Source organism: Magallana gigas, chromosome 1, assembly GCF_963853765.1.
Source record: "Magallana gigas chromosome 1, xbMagGiga1.1, whole genome shotgun sequence".
Lineage (NCBI taxonomy): Eukaryota > Metazoa > Mollusca > Bivalvia > Ostreida > Ostreidae > Magallana > Magallana gigas.
Genome location: NC_088853.1, coordinates 5,116,314 through 5,136,288, shown reverse-complemented (window position 1 = coordinate 5,136,288; position 19,975 = coordinate 5,116,314). Strand labels below are relative to the sequence as shown.

General features: G+C 32.6%; 2 protein-coding genes across 10 annotated transcripts in view; both read left to right on the top strand.

Annotated features, from left to right (window-relative positions):
- The window catches only part of LOC105346971 (coronin-2B), a 41,996-nt gene extending 27,254 nt beyond the window's left edge, over window positions 1-14,742 (top strand). For 6 of the 9 annotated variants that reach the window (XM_066081385.1, XM_066081362.1, XM_066081373.1 and 3 more), the window contains 11 exons: window positions 73-198; window positions 893-997; window positions 1,532-1,628; window positions 2,035-2,147; window positions 3,405-3,518; window positions 4,096-4,152; window positions 4,468-4,655; window positions 6,145-6,286; window positions 6,924-7,052; window positions 9,185-9,274; window positions 11,137-14,742. In XM_066081385.1, the coding sequence (XP_065937457.1) occupies window positions 73-198; window positions 893-997; window positions 1,532-1,628; window positions 2,035-2,147; window positions 3,405-3,518; window positions 4,096-4,152; window positions 4,468-4,655; window positions 6,145-6,286; window positions 6,924-7,052; window positions 9,185-9,274; window positions 11,137-11,295 (1,320 nt within the window). In that variant the 3' untranslated portion in view covers window positions 11,296-14,742. The remainder of the gene's footprint in view (window positions 1-72; window positions 199-892; window positions 998-1,531; window positions 1,629-2,034; window positions 2,148-3,404; window positions 3,519-4,095; window positions 4,153-4,467; window positions 4,656-6,144; window positions 6,287-6,923; window positions 7,053-9,184; window positions 9,275-11,136) is intronic. The other 3 variants (XM_066081387.1, XM_066081388.1, XM_066081389.1) reach the window with 3 other exon arrangements.
- An 870-nt stretch (window positions 14,743-15,612) lies between these two features.
- Window positions 15,613-17,862, top strand: LOC136274475 (tripartite motif-containing protein 2-like). The gene has a single exon (XM_066081357.1). It carries the CDS (start codon window positions 15,923-15,925, stop codon window positions 17,816-17,818), a length of 1,896 nt encoding a protein of 631 aa, XP_065937429.1. The 5' UTR covers window positions 15,613-15,922; the 3' UTR covers window positions 17,819-17,862.
- Window positions 17,863-19,975: the final 2,113 nt, after the last annotated feature.

Sequence of the window (19,975 nt, the reverse complement as noted above, 5' to 3'; positions counted from 1 at the left end):
AATTCATTATGAGCGTGTTTTACTGTATACAGATACATAGGTGATTCTTATTGTTTTGTGTTTTTGTTGTAGGAATCTCCGGTCCAAGACAACCTCGGGTCAAGGTCATGGAAGTCTGTGTTTCTGGGGGACACAGGGCGCGTGTTCACCTCGTACCACAGTCGGTTTTGTGACAGAGAGATAGCCGTCTGGGACATTGTACGTAACTTCGTTACTTAATATCGCTGCGACATGCAAATTGATTGTTTGAAAAATTTTGCCATATATCGTATAAAAAAATAATACTGAAATTGTTATAAATTTTATTTCACATTAAATGAAAATTTCTTGAATTACAATGCATTAAAAATTCATGAACTTCAAGTCTAAATGTTTCCATTAGAGTGAAATTTCAGTCAATCTCTCTACATGCTTTACATAGCATTTAACCATTCATGTGATATTATTACAAATGCATCTTTTTTATGAAAAATGAATATTACTTTAAGGTGGCTCACAACACCCTGAAATATATTCTCAAATCAGCAGAAAATTACTTGATTATGATAGATATTTGAATGGATAAGAAGTATTTAAGTCAATAGGCCATAAAATATGCAATTTTGGATGAAAAATAACATTTTCAAAAATTTGATTCAGTTCGTTGACATATTAAACAAAAAACTCCTAGCGGATTCGAACTCATGCTTGGGGTTCAGAAGCCCAATACTTTAACCACTGAGCTACGACAATATACAATTAAAGTGAATGATATAAGAATTTTTAACAAAACATTTAAATCGCCATCTTGTGACGCAGTGTCTGAAAAAGTATAAGTGTAGGTGTAGTGAGGTACCTTAAATGCATCTTTCAAAAAAAATAATACACTAAATGTTAACCTTCAAATTTTTAGAAAAACATGTCTGCACCCATGAGGACTGAGGGTATTGACAACGCCAGCAGTATACTCCTACCATACTATGACCAGGACACCAAAATCATGTACCTCGCCGGCAAGGTCAGTCCATAGCCCCACTCTGTAAATCTACTGGTCATATGTTTTAAAATAAAGAAAACCAAACTCTTGTCTCATTTGCTAAAGGAGGAATGCATTGTAACAGCAAAATTTTATTTATAATTATGGATTGTTCAATTATCATACTGTAAACCAACTTTTGTTCACATACGAGAAATTTTTGCGAGTTTCGCGAGAGCCTCGTCATCGCGAATATTTCTCGCTGCGAACCAGTCTTTATCGTATGGTTGTTATAACAAAATACGGTTCTGGATATGGCTTGGTCGTGAACATTAGTCGTCGTTAACCAGTTTATTGGAAGAAAATCACAAAATAAAGTCGCTGCAAATAAATGTTGGTTTACAGTATCTTAAGAATGATTTCTTTAATAAAAAAAATGCATGCTTCAAATTATTATGAATTAGATTTTTTGAATTTTATGGGAAAATGGAAAATCTGTTTTGGTTGTAAGTAAGACACTATAGAATTCCAAATTCTAAGGTTTGAAACGAGTTGATCTCAATGTTAATTTGACAGGGTGACAGCAATATCCGGTACTTTGAGATCGACGATGAGTCTCCCTACACTCACTATCTGAACTCGTTCATCACCTCCGACCCCCAGAGAGGACTCGGTCAGTAAGATTAAGCTAGATTAAGCTAGATTAAGCCTTTGATTTATACTCTTTGACCTTTATAGAATTCTCAGTAAGCAGCTAGGATTTACTAAAAACTGCTTTAACTCTTTTATTTTTTTCTCATTTCTGTTTTTTTTATTTGATTTATATTAAATTATAGAAACATAGTTCTAGAAGAATTATAAGGTATTATCTTGCTCCATTCACATCAAACTTATGCAATTGTATGATTCCTTTTGTAAAGGCATGAAAATGCTGTACAAAAGGTTGAATCAAACAAAACCCTGTTTATAAATGAAAATTAAGTATTTATCTGTAGGATTTTAAATCTCAGATGGGGATAAAGGTGTTAGAGTTATTAACTTCATCAATTATAACGAAGATATTAATTTAAATGTTGTAGGTGTGATGCCAAAGCGAGGCTGTAACACAGACAGGTGTGAGGTGATGAGGTTCTACAAACTCCACGCCTCAAAGAACCTCATAGAACCGCTGTCCATGATTGTACCTAGAAAGGTGACTATTATAATGTGTACACTACATAAAGCCACTGTCCATGATTGTACCTAGAAAGGTGACTATTATAATGTGTACACTACATAAAGCCACTGTCCATGATTGTACCTAGAAAGGTTAGTATTATAATGTGTACACTACATAAAGCCACTGTCCATGATTGTACCTAGAAAGGTTAGTATTATAATGTGTACATAACATAAAGCCACTGTCTATAATTGTACCTAGAAAGGTTAAAATTATAATGTGTACACTACATAAAGCCACTGTCTATTATTGTACCTAGAAAGGTTAGTATTATAATGTGTACACTACATAAAGCCACTGTCTATTATTGTACCTAGAAAGGTGACTATCATAATGTGTACACTACATAAAGCCACTGTCTATAATTGTACCTAGAAAGGTTAGTATTATAATGTGTACACTACATAAAGCCACTGCCTATAATTGTACCAAGAAAGGTGACTATCATAATGTGTACACTACATAAAGCCACTGTCTATAATTGTACCTAGAAAGGTTAGTATCATAATGTGTACACTACATAAAGCCACTGTCTATAATTGTACCTAGAAAGGTGACTATCATAATGTGTACACTACATAAAGCCACTGTCTATAATTGTACCTAGAAAGGTTAGTATCATAATGTGTACACTACATAAAGCCACTGTCTATAATTGTACCTAGAAAGGTTAGTATTATAATGTGTACACTACATAAAGCCACTGTCTATAATTGTACCTAGAAAGGTTAGTATTATAATGTGTACACTACATAAAGCCACTGTCTATAATTCTACTTCATATCATAAGATAAATGTATCCATATGTAAACCTTATAGAACCTCTTCCATAATTGTAGCTTGTAAAGTAAGTACTGTTATAATATGTAAACAACATAAAGCCACTGTCTATGATTGAACATCATTAGAAAAACAGAGGTAAACCCCATATCAGTGTAATATGATCATAGACCCATTGTTCATGATTATTCCTAGGTATAAATATAAGTAAATCTCATACTGTAAGAAGGTAACTAAGTATTATATCCCTTGATATCAAGAAAGAGATGATCTTGAAGAGGATTCACAGAAAAAGAGGTGGTGTTCCTGATGTACATTACATATTGTACATTACAAATTGTACATTACCTGGTGTACATTACCTGGTGTACATTACCTATTGTGCATTACATATTGTACATTACCTGGTTATGAGGTTAAGAACTGATATTGGTGTTGTTTCTGTTACAGTCCTCTGTGTTCCATGATGACATATACCCCCCGACGGCCAGTCTGATTCCCTCCCTGTCAGCGGATGAGTGGATCTCCGGACAGACGCGGGGACAGATTCTAATGTCTATGTTGGTAAGCTATAAATAGGTCAGAGGGGTCAGAAAGTAATGTCATAAAGCTTACATAGATTAAGTATAAACGAGAAATTACTATCCAAGATAAACAGATTGCAAGAAAGTACTCATTACTGATTGTAAACTTGACAAAGTTATAATTATTATAAAAGTTTAGCAATTGCAATTAAATTTTTTTTTTTTTTTTTTTTTACAAAACAGCAGAATTGCTAAATTAGTTACTTGCACACAAAAGGAATCTAAAGAATTGTAAATTAGTGCCCAAGAGTATGTAAAGGGATATTGATCTAGTTGTATATTAAATACTCCACACTTCAAACTGTGACACTCATGTTTACCATCAGAAACAAATTTTCCTCCATGACTAACAAAAACCATTATGTTTGAGTCCTTGTTGTCCTAACTCTAAAAAACATGAAAGGTCCTTTATCTATGGGATCAGTTTATTTCAGTAATAATGATTATTTGAAGCATTTTTGTTTTTATTCAAATTGGTTTCCCTCAAACATTGTATTTTCTTTTTCTTGTATAGTATGATGCAAACTTGTCAATGACATTTTTTTGTATTTTATCAGGATGGTCATGTGACCAACTCACCCAAAGTGACGTCAGCAAAAGCCGTCCAAAACAAGGTCAGATTTAGTGACCTATATAGTATATATACACCATCCATTTAACTTAGATTTATCTTAAGCCTTCCTTTTCTCATGTAATTACCTATAAGATGCAAATGACACTATTGCCTAGTATATTGAAGAGTGACAGGTAACATAAAAAAAGCAAAAATATTTTTTTTTTCACCCTTTGGTAGAAAGCAATGAGTTACATCAGTCTGAGTTTTAAGCTACAGTTGAGTTAGAAGTATGATGTAGTTACATACATTGATACCCTCAATTAGATACAAATAAGATACATCTAGATTGTATGAAGTGTTCGGCGTATTACAGGACAGTACCTTATCTCAAGCCCCAACCATCACAACATACAAAGCCGTCAACAGACCGCGACCAGAGGGAAGCGTGTCCACTCAACCGTACGCCGGGGAAACCACGGCGACGACCAATCACCGCAGCATCCCCGCGTCTCTACGCAACATCAAACAGCTCAGTACTAATGAGGAATTTGTCTCAATCAAGTAAGAATGGCTGCCTCCATCTTCATCCCAATGGCTTCCTCTCTTTTTGTCTTTAACTCTCTCTCTCTCTATCTCTCTCTCTCTCTCTCTCTCTTTCTCTCTTGTGGGTCTAAGTGCAATTCTGAGGCATAGTTTGTTAAAGTTTTAAGTTATCAATAATGATAAGAATAATAGAGGGAAAATTTTTTTCAAAGCATTTTACGGTACTAAAATTTTCCTGTTAATTTTTTTGTTTCTTAATGGTATAAATATAAAATTATTTTGTTGCTCGATTTCACCTATTTTCATCAGAGCTATTGACCAGATATTGACTTTAAGATAGATATCTTTATAAGAAAGCGGGGTTTGCTTATTAATATTTAAATATATAATCGTACGATGGCTTAAAATTATATAAATGTAAGTAATAAGGAATCATTCTTTGAATATTATGAGATGACAATTTCGGTCGGGGTGTGATCAAATCTATCATAAAGCCCTTCAAGCTTTATTGGATTTGATTACACCCCGACGGAAATTATCACCTCATAATACTCAAAGAATGATCCTTATTCCTTATTTATTTCCACTCTACGCCAATTTTATAGAATGAGAGGGGTGGATGGGGGTTAACATTTATAGACTATAAAAATTTTCTTAAAAAGGAGAGTTCTTTATAAAAATGTAGGAAAAATTTTAAAGTGAAAAAAAAATGTTTCTTTGTTAAATGAGAGCTTATAGCTACACTTGAGATAGTTTATAGCTACATGTATACATGAGATAGTTTATAGCTAAGCATGAGATAGTTTATAGCTAAACAGGAGATAGTTTATAGCTTAACATGAGATAGTTTATAGCTAAACATGAAGAAGTTTATAGCTTAAAAAGAAGTAGTTTATAGCTAAACATGAGATAGTTTATTGCTAAACATGAAGAAGTTTATAACTAAACATGAGATAGTTTATAGCTAGACATGAGATAATTTATAGCTAAACATGAAATAGTTTATAGCTAAACATGAGATAGTTTATATCTAAACATGAGATAGTTTATAGCTAAACAGGAGATAGTTTATATCTTAACATGAGATAGTTAATAGCTTAACATGAGATAGTTTATAGCTAAACATGAGACAGTTTACAGCGAAACATGAGGTAATTTATAGCTAAACATGAGATAGTTTATAGCTTAACATGAGATAGTTTTTAGCTAGACATGAGGTAATTTATAGCGAAACATGAGGTAATTTATAGTTAAACATGAGATAGTTTAAAGCTTAACATTAAATAGTTTATAACTAAACATGAGATAGTTTATAGCTTAACATGAGATAGTTTATTGCTAAACATGAGGGGGATCTGATTGTTAATTTTTTGACCACTGAGCCACTTTTTTTGGATATTTACACTAGCTTGAATTAAATACACTTATTAATTTGATTATTTATCATTCATTCTGTTGAACAGAATTAACTTTGAAATGGATGTCTCAATATTCTCACATATTTCAGAAATGAAAAATCCAATGGAGTTCCAGTGGACACCCCAGATGGCCCTATGAGTCCCAGTGGATCTAACACTGTGAAGAAAGTCTGGTCCCCAACATCCCCCAGTAAAGCAACTACCAATGGATTCCCTGGGGGAGATAATGAGGTAAGTCGTCGCCCCTTGAAGTGGAACTCTTTAGTAATTAGTCACTGTTGCACCGTGTTAGGGTCTGAATCTTACACAATATAATTAAAATCAGAACTTCGAATCTTGTTGTGGACAGTGAAAAGTGAATGTTTTATGAGAACCACAGTTAACAGTCTAGATGCCCAACAAGTTAATAGAAATTGTAACATACCGAACGAAAATTAATTAATTGAATTCTATTATGGCCAAAATTTAGAATTAAAGAAATGAAACATAAACTACTCTATGTGTAACTTTTTTTATTAACAGAAATGAAAGGTCAACTTGACTTTATTGAAAAGAATTTTTTGTAAAAATTTGTTACTGTAATGCTGAAATAATAAAAAGTACTATATAGATTGTTGTATAAAGGATTACAGTTGATTGCAGTTTAGGTTTAAAAAAATATATATATGCTAATGTATACACAGAATATCTTCAGAGGAAAACAAGTAATTTTCAAATTTTCCAAATAGATTTAAGATAATTCATTGATTTATTGAAAGGATGTGTATAGTATTACTATTAGCAGTTACTATATAGCCACAAAAAAGTCAGAAAATGCATTAAATCTGATAGAGGTCAGCTAACACACTTAATGTACGAATGTATACAGAACCACTGCAGACTACAGAGTGATCGATTTAGCCCAGAATTCTTCCAAGCTTACTTGATTAACCGGGACAGAACCAGTACAACCAGTGTAGGTTGTCAGGGAACGGACCTTTGTAATCAAAAAGGTCATGTAAGTCAAGGCTGAACAAAGTGCTTTAAAGTTGTATAAATTCCTGGGTAACAATCTGGCGTTAACTGAGTAACATCCATGATATCTAAGCTATTGCTTCATTGAGGCTTGGGGGTTGTGGCCATTTTAAAGTACTTTTCTATCTCAAAACAAAGAAGAGTTTAAATATTTCAGCTATATATTGTTTTGTAATAGATGACTAACGCTTACATAATAAAAGTTGTTTTCATCTTTCTAAAAGTAATTTGTGATAAAGTAAATTCTGTACGTATGACCCTCAGCCTCCATAACAAAGCAAAACAAACAAAACAAACAAACAAACAAACAAACAAACACAAAACTCTCAAAACATATGAAAAAAGGACCAAGTTAAAAAATTAAAGAAGAGTAGATAATATTCTGATTAAAATTTATATATATGATATGGGTTTGAACATAAGATAAAAGAAAAACACTTCAAAAATTATCAAAAAAATAATCTATTTTATGTAAATAACTATATATTACTATTTATTTCCATGATTTTAAAGAGAACAAAACTTTTTCATGTACATGAACACTGAACCATTTACCTAGAAATATACAGCCATCGTTGTGTGACCACCTCACATTCCGGCTTAATTACCTCCCTTTACCTGATTTTTCTACTGCTATATTACCACTAGAATTTTCTTTTCACTTTTTCATTAAATCTGAATAAAGCTTGGCTTATGTATTTATATACACAAAGAAATAATGTAAATTTCAAAATTTAGCAGCTGTCTGCAAATTCGACTTTATCAACAGTATATATAAATTTACTTGTAAAGTTCTTTACTAACATAGTTTACCTCTCTTACTGAGTTCTAGGCATTCTGTGTATAGCAATGTACTAACAAATACATATTTATTCAAGATTTGAAAATGGACAAGAAAATATAACACACGATTCTATTTGTTTTTGTTTTAATCACTATATTGGGAAATATGTGCAAATTCATTGTTCAACAAGGAATTAGTCAGTTTATATTTTTTCTATTTAAAATATATCATACAAAATAGAAAAAAAATCAAATATCAAATAGAAATGAGAAAGGGGGTATTCATATAAAATAAATCAGTATATATATTCATTATCAATAAATAAAATCTAATGAACAATTTGTGATAATATTCTGTGATAGAATATGATTGTTGAATATTAATTTGTCTTTATTTTTTCTACATGTATATATACAATGTATCATATGTTTTTTATGTTTCTTTGACAATACTGTTTATCATTTATAATCACAGCAGCCTACTTAGAAAAACCCTGGGTGTTTGTACAGAATTCATAGTGTAGTCCTAGCTTACATACAATGTAGCAAAATAAGTGTAGTTTTAGAAATGTAGTATTCCAAATTAGGTAATTTTCATAATAGAAGCAAACCAATATAGCATCACAAGTGTAGTCAACCACTTTGTACACGTATAGTATTCTTACTCCAAGTTTGGTGCATCGTAACTTATGCATGTAATGTAAATATAAAAGAAATGAAAGATCCATGTCCAGCAAAAGCTAGAATCCCTCTCAGAATGATTGAAAAAAATATGAAAAGACAACAACTGTGTTTTTTTCTGATATTAAAAACCCCAGGGTTCTTCTCAAGTAAGAGCTGTCCTCTACACGTAGTAATAGTTGTTGTACATGAATGTATAATGCACAAGTTCAATACTGAACTACTTCATTTCCAATTTTTATACAAGACTGTTTGATATAATGACAAGATGATATCACTGATTAACCAAACAAATTACGAACTAAATATATATTTATATTTATATATTATATTGAATAGAAAGGTAAATGACTTTTTGAATTCAAGGAATTTGAGTTTACTTGAAAATTGAAAACTGAAAAAATTGGATGGGTGGGCTGATGTTTAGTAATGTTATAACTGCTATTCAGAGTGAAAAGGTGTTTCATGGTGATATCATTACGTCATCGTAACATCCTCCAGATGTATCATATCATCAATACATGCCCACTATGTGTTCTACATTACTATGTCTCAATGTTTATGATATATATTTTTTTCTGCTTCAGTGTATACACCGTCATGTACTCGTTATGCTTTGGTTGCCATGACAACTGTTTCTGTGCTTTGTAGAGTGTAACTCACGTCAAAAAGGTGTGGTCCTCGCCCCAATCTCCCGCCACCCCCCGCTGGTTTGGGGAAACCCCAACTAATGAGGCAGAGGTTTGTAGATTCTAGAGTGTGTTTTCTACCCCTCCGATTGTCTTACCCTACTCTCGTCACTGTTTGAAGTGAAGCTAGTACTAGTAAAGTAGCAGTGATTTGAATGGTAGTTCACATGCAACATTTTTTTATATGTCAATAAGTGTATTTTCCCCCAATATGTCTAGTAAGAACATTTCTATTACTTTATTTTTTATCATTTATCTACACCATGTCATCAAGTATAGCTTTATTAGAAACCGATATTGCGTTGTAATGAATAAATTCCTCTCAGATAAGTTTTTTTGCAGCTAAACATTATATTATATGGGCAGATTGCGTAGAGCATGTTTCATAGAACAAAGCATTTCAGTAACAAATCAACCATTTTTTACTTGTCAACTCTTGTGTTTTTGCGGTACAGAGGCTCTGCCCATTTTGGTCAAAGAAGTAGCATTAATTCTAAGCAATACCGTTATGAATGTATCGTAATATATGCAATAGGTCTTGAAATTTATGGTTCAAATGTGGACATCTACAATACAAAGATTAGCAGAAATTCCATTTGTTTAAAATTGTTGAAAGTCTTTTGACCAAACCAGGTCCTGTCTTTGTGATTTTATGATGTTAATTGCAGTGAGTAGTTTGTAAATCGTGTTGATGGAGTTAATAGAAACTATTGACCCAAGGGGGCCTCATTTAAATCAGAAAATATCAGTTTTCCCCATGACAATATGCATCATTTTTAAAAGATCAAGGTTTCGTTTTGGTCGCATATCTATAAGTACCATTAGAACCTTGACAATATTTTGAAGTTGTGTGAATATTTACGGCATGTTTGTAGGTATTTTGATATAGATGGAAGTTTTTGCATGCTATTTAACATAGAATATTGTTTTAGAAAAACTGTATAGTATCAATTGCCTCAAATACTAGTACATATGATACTGTAGTATTAATTAACACAAGATATATGATATCACCTACCTATAGTAGTATAGTAGATGATGATCCACCTTATATTAACCCAATAACATGTTTAAGAACATGAATACATGTAAATTACAATATATAGTGTATGGTAGGGTCCTAGTAAACCAAACATTAGAACACTCTGATAAATAACCAATTACAAAGTTCCCTGTTAACTAGAAGACCCCACTCCATCTCAATTTCATTTTAGTACAAAAATACCATATTTTTCTTAAACGATCCCCTGTATATTTTTTTTAAAAGTGCTTACAATAAAAACTGATTTCAAATAGAAAAATTTCAATTTGTCCTTCTTACGGATATAGGTGTAATAAGACAATAAAGGACATTGTTGGTGCATTATTGTGTTATATATATGTGTTTGACTGCTCTATGTGTAGTGTAAAGTTGCCCATATCATTAGAAGGATAGTCAATCGACTAAAAGCTTGTATGGTGTTGTATATACTAATAATTACAGTGCGCGCATCGTGTTTTGTTTGAGTGAAATTCACATCGAAATGACCATTTTAATAGAATGTTGTGGACTGTATATACGGGATTTTGCTGTTAACTAATCGTTAAGGATGTGTGGCGTTGAGATAAAACGCATGGGGTTAACTCATACACAGGTGTGATAGAGGAATGTACTATTATCATTGATTTTACTTGTGTGAGAGAAAATTAAGTTGGAAAAATTTTAATGATTTGATAAGCATTTTACGTAATCTTGATTGTGCTAAAATTACTAAACATCTAAAGCACTAAGCATGAAATACGTCTAAAGCAAAGTTTATTTAAATCTTATAAATATTCTATTTTTAACGTGCGGTTTCACCAAAAACAAAACTAAACACGTGGCTTTACTGACAGATAAATCAGTGTATAGTAATCAATTGGTATCTATTCCAGCTTCGTAAAGCCTACTTCAAACAACTGGAGGAGATAGGAAGCCTGAAGGAGCAGATATCCTTAAAGGACAAGAGGATCAGGCAGCTGGAGGAGGAGATCTCCATGTTAAAACTTCCGGTTGCGGGAGCCGAATCCGGGGAGGGTCAAAGTGAATGCTGAGTCAGCAAAAATCACCATGTCATGTTGACCAGTTCAACACTTTATGTCATTTTGCAATTGGAGAAAAAAAGTCAAATTACGATGTGATAAAGTCACGTGGTCAAGTACCATCTGACACAGCTGAACATTTTACATACGCTGTATATTTGACGAATAATTAATATATGTCTTTGAGTTAAGATGACAAATCAAAACGACATGAGTTAAAATCAGCATGGAGACTGATACAGGTACAGGAGGTCATTTCATTTCAACATGTGACGAACGATTATATATTTTTGACTAAATCGCGTCAAACGCCATGCGAGATGACGTATAAATGACAAGTGACATATCTTGGATGAAGCACGTTGATACGACATCCGTAATTCATGTTCAGCATAAACACACATAGATTGCCCGTGTTTTGACATCTCAGTGTTCAAAATTTATAAACGAGTGACTAGCATTTGGTCATTGCATTCCAATATGTCTGAAAGGACATGCTTGAATTTGGAAATTCCAAGTATGTCATATGACATGCATGTAAATGTTATTGGATTGGATTAGATTTACAGCGCTTGTAACATGTATAGATACTTATTGCAGATATCGTTTATGGTGAATGATATTGCATTCCCCCCTTTTTGGTCTATTCCAAACAGTTTCCTGCAACTACTGCTCAAGTTAACACATTTTCTGCAGAAAACGTAATACGTAGAGTTTGTTTTGTCCATTAATTCTAGAGGCAGTATGTGTTGAGCGTAAACGTTTTTGTCAGCTATAATTTTGTTTGGAGAAGTAATTTGAAATGTTCAAGATCTTATCCTCACTAAAAAAAAAAACACGTGTAACGTTAGCCTTTTGTATATAGGAGAGCTGCCGTATTGACATAAAACCTTTGCGTGAATCGGTGTTAATTTCATAGCTCTTCTGTGTTTGACATTCCTGTCGGTGATTCTAAATATTGAATGCAATTATTTTTAGATCGCAATTCAGGGCATTCCAAAGTCGCCTGCTGCTTTAAATATCGCTAATGAATGTAATGTAACAATTACACCCTGAAAATGAATATGTTCCGTAGAGCTTGCTTTTGTGATAGGAATTTTTGGACGCATATATACTGAATATAAAACAAAGTAAAGATTGAGAAAGTATATACATTTTCTGGGGCAATGCTTGTCGTTTGTGAAAGATAGAACAAAAATAAATATTTTCTGTAATCAGCCAAACAAGTATATGAAATTACAGAAGGAGTAAATGAGCCATAACTTTCGATTTACCTTTGGCTGTAGCCTGCTATATTTTAGATCCGACACAACAACCAAGATCTGTCCCATTTTATAACAATGCATCTAAATGTTTATATTAACTTTACAATATTGAGTTTTACCTCATTAAAGTTTATTGTTATACGATGCTCTTTGCGACAATTACATATACTTTGACATATGTATATTGTCTCAATTAGAATGCTTCCATTATTGTCTTTCAGTTTTCAAATCTTCGTCCATCAATATAATAAAATGGAATATATTTATACACTGTAGTCCATTTTCTGATGGAATGCTTATAATTGGTACCATGTTTCGGACTTAGATACTGTAAACGTATTACATTTGGCTGTGTATTCTATTTAGCGTTTTTGGCGGTAAAACGCCGTCCGCTATATCGCCAAATGTAAATATATAAGTACCTAAATAGGTACTTCCAGAAATGCGCTAAATCAAATCCACGCTAATTCGTTGAAAAATCTTATTCCGCCAAATATCGTACACGGCAAATATACATGTAATACGTTTACTAGTTGATATTAAAAGGTTTGGCCGATTGTTAGTCATGTGTTTTAGATCTGTATATTGCCAAATAGCGGCATCAAGTGCTTATTTTTATGTTTATGCATTTTAACAAGTTTTATGAATGCACTCTTTGTTAATTCTTTTTTTTTTTTTCAAATGTGCGTTCAAATCGAAAAGAAAACAAACAAAAATATTTCCTGTTGAATATAAATATAAAGTGTTCAAAACTTCAACGTGCATTCCACTGTGCGCAAAAAATATATTCCAGGTGCTTTTCATTTATATAGTTCATAAATCTTCTAGATAGCGATGTTGCTTAGAGCTATGAAAATCAATTACAATGCTATGAAAGAGACATACTGTAGCATATAAATGTTATTACATTATACAATCACATTGCAATTATAAAGTAAATATGTATTGTTTCAAAATGAGAGTAGGCTGTGTAAAACAATGGATTCGACTATCAAAGAGATGATGATATGACAATAAAAAGTAGAAAGCATTGTAATATACACTGAAGAGACCGCTATAAAAAGTAAATATTTAACTGAGGGATTTGAATCTATAAACCTTTTTTCCATTTAATATGAACTTTGTAAGTAATGATTTTCCTCAATCAGGTTTGTTTTTTTAAAAAATGGTTTAGAAAAGTACTGTTGAAATACTAGAAACATTTGATTATTTTTTTGTGCAGTTCTGTAACCCTTTTGTTCGATATTAAAACGTTTCCACACTTTGTAAAAAACAATGAAGGAAATGCAGTAAATTTGAACAGTTTTATTAAGATCGGATGTACCATAGCATGTAAAATAAATAAAAATGGACTGACATCAAACGTATCTTTTAACTGAAATTTTATGGTTAATATCAATTTTTTGGATTTTTGTGACAGTCCTTTTCTGGATATCTTTTTTTTCGATTTCTCTTTTTTTTTTGAGAGTCAAGTTTGTCAACCCAACAAATGCTCCTCGTGCAAGCGTGAGGTGTGTTCATGTTCTAGGTAAATGTGTTGACCATATAATAACTTTGTACCAAATACATTTGAGGGAAGGTCCTATTTCTCTTTTACTGTCTCATCACTTATTTATTAATAATCTGACATCTAACATTTTTTGTGCAAGTTGTATATTTTTGCTTGTTATTGTAAAAACTGAACTTCCGATTTTGCTACCCTTATAAAACCAATAAGCTATTTTACAGTTATCTTTGAAGGTATATTTTTTTCACACAACTGTAAATTAAAAGTGCAAACTTTAGTATACACATGTTTGTTTGTATGTTTAAAGCAACCCTGGCTAAGAAACAGGCTTTGAAAAAGCTACTGCAATCTAAATGTTGCGTTATAATCCTGGTAATTGCTTCCTGTGTTGTAAAGTTTGTTAAAATTTTTTGTCTCTATACAGTTTGATAATCGGAATGCAAACAATTTATTTTTATTTTTAATACACCTAAATCTAAATTGCAATCTTGTGGATTAGATAAGTGTATCCTTTAATTCCCATTATAACATCGGCGAATATTGTTTTTTGCCCTCTCCATTCCAAATTGTATCCTTATGCATTTTCATATACATTATATGTGACTGATATGTTCACTATCAATAATAAAATATGTTGCTTCTTTGATTATATTGAATAAATATTATGAAGATTGACAGTTCCAAGTCTTGTGGTGTTTTTCTGTTGATTTTGTCAAAAAATGTGACCATTCTTAAGGATAAAAAAATATACTAGTAATTTGCTAACAAACAAAAAAAAAACCCAAAAAACAAACAAACTATGGTGTTATTAATATTCATTAACATCAATTTTCGTGGATTTAATGAAAATCAGCTGTTTCAAGGATATGTAGATTTGAAGACAATGATCCTGTAAATATTATGTATTAAAAACAAGACTTCGATGAACATTTATTTTTGCGTATTTCAACAACGCACTCCATGAAAAATTGGTATTTTACGAATATTGATGAATCACAGTATATCAAAATAATACCAAAATTTACAAATTTTGCAGGATCAGTTTAAATGTTAGATAAATAATCATATTTATTTTTTTTTTGTATTGTTTCAGGAAATGATATGATTTTTAATAAAGCGTTTTCCATTACCTTATTGCTCTATATTTAAAAACAATTTAAGACGAGTTATTTTCGGCATTGTAAATGCATATGAATCATCATTTGTCTACTGTACATATTTCATATCTTTACTTTAAGCACTTGCAATGATACAAAGTGTCCACTGAAAACCGATATTTACATGTATTTGTATTAATTCTGAGGCACATACAATGATATGAAATGTCCACTGTAAACTGATTTACATTTGTATTCTGAAGACAGAATTATCTCTTTTTTTCGGCGGGGGGGGGGGTATAACAGTTGTATAATTCTTAATTATTCTCAAACTGAAAAAAATTTTGCCATTTAATTATCAATACCCTCTGTTTGTCAATCGCTAATTTGTAAAGTATGCTTTTAAAAAAACTTTTAAAACCGTTGTGGTCTTATCCTACAAGATTTTGTCAAGTCACCATACCAGCAGGCGTCACATGGACGGGCCGATTTAATAACACGGAGACATTATTAAAGACCCGAAAGAGCTTCCATCAATGGACTGCTAGGCACATGGCGGTTATAATCACTCAGTGCTCTAAAAAGTTTCGCGCCAGGGTGAGATTGTAACTTATCAACTTATGATGAAATTACTCTGCTATATATCTCGTATAACTAAGATTTACTGGTGTGAGAAAATTCTAAGGATATTTTTATAAACTTTATTTTCCTTCCGGTTTGTATCTTGGCAACATCATTTCACTTTCGGTTTCCTTTCTTGGAATATATTAATGGCGACCTTTATGAATGACACTTTTGCAGTTAATGAGGGTACTGTGTGTTCAATTTGTCACGACAATTTCAAAACACCGCGGTATCTACCATGTAAACATTCATTTTGCCACGATTGTTTATATTCTTACATTAACAGTCACTGTCAAAGTACGGAGTCGCGTTTGGGCTTTCATTGCCCACTTTGCCGGGATTACATTCCAAATATCTGTGTAAATGACGATCTTGAAGAATGGGTCAGATCTTTTCCTGAAAATCGAATCTTAGAAAAATGTGTCAGCAGTTTGGGAAATAAATTCTGCGAAGCTTGTTTACGTGATAGTGAGGAAGAGGAGGCGACGCATTTTTGTATACATTGCAACGAGAAACTTTGCGCCGTTTGCACAAAATGTCACAAAAAGGGACTTACAACACGTAAACATGAAATAATGTCTCTGGGCGAGACATCTAGGATGGACGTCCTTCTTTTCCATAGTAAAGAGGAAGTATGTACAAAACATCAGGAGAGACCAATTGAGCTATTCTGCCAAGATCACGAGGAGCCATGCTGCACGATGTGTGTAAGTACCAAACACAGGAAATGTGAAACTGTTGAACCAATAGAAAAAACAGCAACAAAGCTCAAGCAATACTTTGAGGGGAAAGAATTCGATTTACTCTTGGAACATGTTGAAATTCTGGAAGATAGGCTAATGAGGACGAAAACTGAACAAGAAATGTGTGTAAGGCAAATGGAAAACACATCAGACCGAATTTCAGAAGAAACAGAAAGGGTCTTTGAGGAAGCTATACGTCATTTACAAAGTCTAAAAAATCAGTTCCTTACAAACATGAGTAAAGGTGTCAAAAAAAGCAAAGAAAGTTATGAGAAAAATATAAATTCGTTGTTGGATGGAATCCACTGCGCTCGGTTCATTAAAAACAAACTGGAGAAATCAACGGTGAGTAAAAGTGCGGTCGAGCTTGCAGTTGTATATTATAGTGGGAAGAAATGCTTTGACCGATTAAAAGAGTATGATTTCCAACAGTTGCAGACTATAATGGAAGAGAAAAAACCAGACATTTTGAACGACATCATGGACTTGACAGGTGTTACTGACGTTAAGTTATTGGAGAAGACAAATAGCGTAAACACCGATATGAAAAAATTACAATTGTGTTTGATAACCGAACTTTCCATGAAACAAAAAATTATTCGGGACGGAACGATTCTATCATCCGGTGAATTCATTCTCTCAACCAGAGACATTTATCGTTATGGGAAGGACAACGATGAATGTTTCATCCTTAACAATTGTGGGGAAATTACTAAAAGAATAAAATCGATATCCAAGCCTTTTGGAATAACTGAAAACGAGAATGAAACGATTGTAGCATGCTCTGGTTCAAAGTGTTTGCATTTTTTTGAAAACAAAAGTCTCAATTTTAAAAAAAGTGTGAAACTCTCTAACGAACCTTATTGTATTGCATACCTTTCCCCTTACATGTATATGGCGTATGGTGACAAAATCAGCAAGATAAACAAGTTTGGTGCTCGCTGCGCAACCATCAACATACAACCTTCAGTAAAGTACATCATTAGGACATCATCACACATCGTCTACAGCAATAGGAGAACGAATGAAGTGGTCGCCATGGACAGTCAGGGTACAACCGTGTGGAGATACAGCAGTCCCAGTCTCCTGTCTCCGTGTGGATTAAGTGTGGACGGAGATGACAACATCTATGTGGCGGGAAAAGAGAGCGACAACGTCCACGTGTTGACCAAGGACGGACAGTTTGTCCGTGTGTTTGAGGACATCACCAGACCAGACTTCATGAAGGTGGACAAGGAGAGAAAGCTGTGTTTTGTTGGCAGCATGAGAAAGTATCTCAGGGTGTATGAGATGCTGTAGATATTAACTTGCTGAGATGTTGAAAATATGACAATCAAGTGGTGTTTGGTGTTTGAAAAAGTTGGTTTACATATACATGTGACTATTATATTGTGTCTTAATATTTTAAGGTTTGTAAAGCACTGCAAACCAGTTAATATCCTTCAAATTGCTGAACAAAGGTTTTGCGATAAATTTTTCTTTTACATTGTTTCGTTTGGGAATCTGAATGCAAATTTATTGAATAAAGTACACTCTGACTTATCAAAATATTTGATTTAATTTCCATTTCACGCTCCTATCCTGGGAATGTAAAAGAAAATTTGAATGTGTTTGTCCGATTATGTATATGTTACTTAGTACAAACTATTCTCTGTGTGCCTTCTTTCCTTTCGCTTATTAACATTGATTCACTATTTTGAATGAATATTAAACGTAACGGGCTCATAGAATAATATTTACATCTACCAAGTATTATTCCCTCTATTTCTTACGGAAACTTATAGTTAATTCATATCTGTATAGAAACAGCCAGATTGAAATATACAGCCCCGCTTATTGATTGGTCGAAATCTACAGCGGCTGAAACTGACAAGAAAGTGACAGGACCGAACTTGACACGCCCAGTTTATCGATTGGTCGAGACCTACAACTACCAAAGAAAAATCACGGACTGCACGAAATAATCATGACGATGCCAGACTCAGTCTCACAGGATACGATATTGCTGTTTCTTTTAGTTAACGTACTTACGTACATTAACAGTAATTTAGTGAATTTTACTTACTTTTCATTATCAAGTTATCAATTTGCTAAAAGAAAGGTGTTAATATAAACAATAAAATGCTTTCTTTGATGATTCATTCGGGTAATGAAGGTAGCGACATTGCAGGAAAAAATACATAACCCGCGTTAGCGGGTTATGTAAATTTTCTCTGCAATGATCGCTACCTTCATTACCCGAATGAATCATCAAAGAAAGCATTTTATTGTTTAAAAGTATTCAACGACGCAGAACCAGAAAGATGTGAGAGCTTAGAAATTCAGTGTTTTAAATGTTTAAATTCAATTTAATTAATTGTAATTTTATACAAACATTGCTCATTATGTTCAACGTCGATTTTTTTTTTACAGACTTTTATTTTAATTGAGCATTCTATTACTGTGAATTTATCTTACAACTCAATTCAAAATTAGAATTTGAGTAGAACGTTGACATTTCCGATATGTTCTGTTTTTCATCCTCATTTTTAGAATTATCTAAACACATTCTTCTTTAGAAAACATATTTGACTTATTAATGATTAAATTTATGTGTAATTGTTGATACATCAATAATGTCACGAATATCACGTAAATTTTCATATTGTTTATTCACCATTAGTTATTGTTATTCAGAAAGCAAACTTGTTATAAATGTATCAATAATTGTCAGTTAAGTGGAAGTTGGAAAGTTATTTAGCAGTGAACTTGAATGTTCGATACAGTCGCCGAAACGAAACGTTGTTGTTGTTCGTTGCGATTTATAAAGATTGAAAGTTTGCTAGGACTCAAAAGAAGATGTCAATTATTTTCATAATTGCGTGTTTTTCTCCATGTGGAAGTTTTTTCTTGCATTATCACTGGTGTTAGGATGGTTTGTCTAGCGTGATAAAGCAATATGGTATATTTCTGTCTTACACTGCGTATTAGAACGTCAATGTAAAATTGTAAACAAACAACGTCTGATGTAAGAGAAAATAATAAAAATGCATATCCATGAAGAAATTGTATTGCTTACTGATAACAAATCATCCTATTTTTATTTAGAAAATAACAATTATATATTTTTTCTTCTTGACTTGCACTGTACGTAGCACGAGAGGGATAAACCGAAAGTAAACATTTTAATGCCATTACCATAACAATCATTCGTTATATATTCGTGTAGAAAGTCCAATCCTGTGAATTGGGTCCCCTCGGTAAAAATAAACCCTCCAATGATGTGAATGATACTGAATGAATGAGTGAATGAATAATACAATACTCTGACTGTTTTCCTGTTTCAAATATGTAGTAGATTATAAAAATGGGGTCCATAAGATTAAATACAATATGAGACAAGGTTCAAAATTTAGTAATATTGGTAACTCATGTTACAGTTGGTGCATACAAAGTTTATTTTTAATATCGCTATTC

Excerpts from the sequence above, each read along its gene's own strand:
- LOC136274475 (XM_066081357.1), top strand. The coding sequence starts at position 15,923 with ATGGCGACCTTTATGAATGACACTTTTGCAGTTAATGAGGGTACTGTG.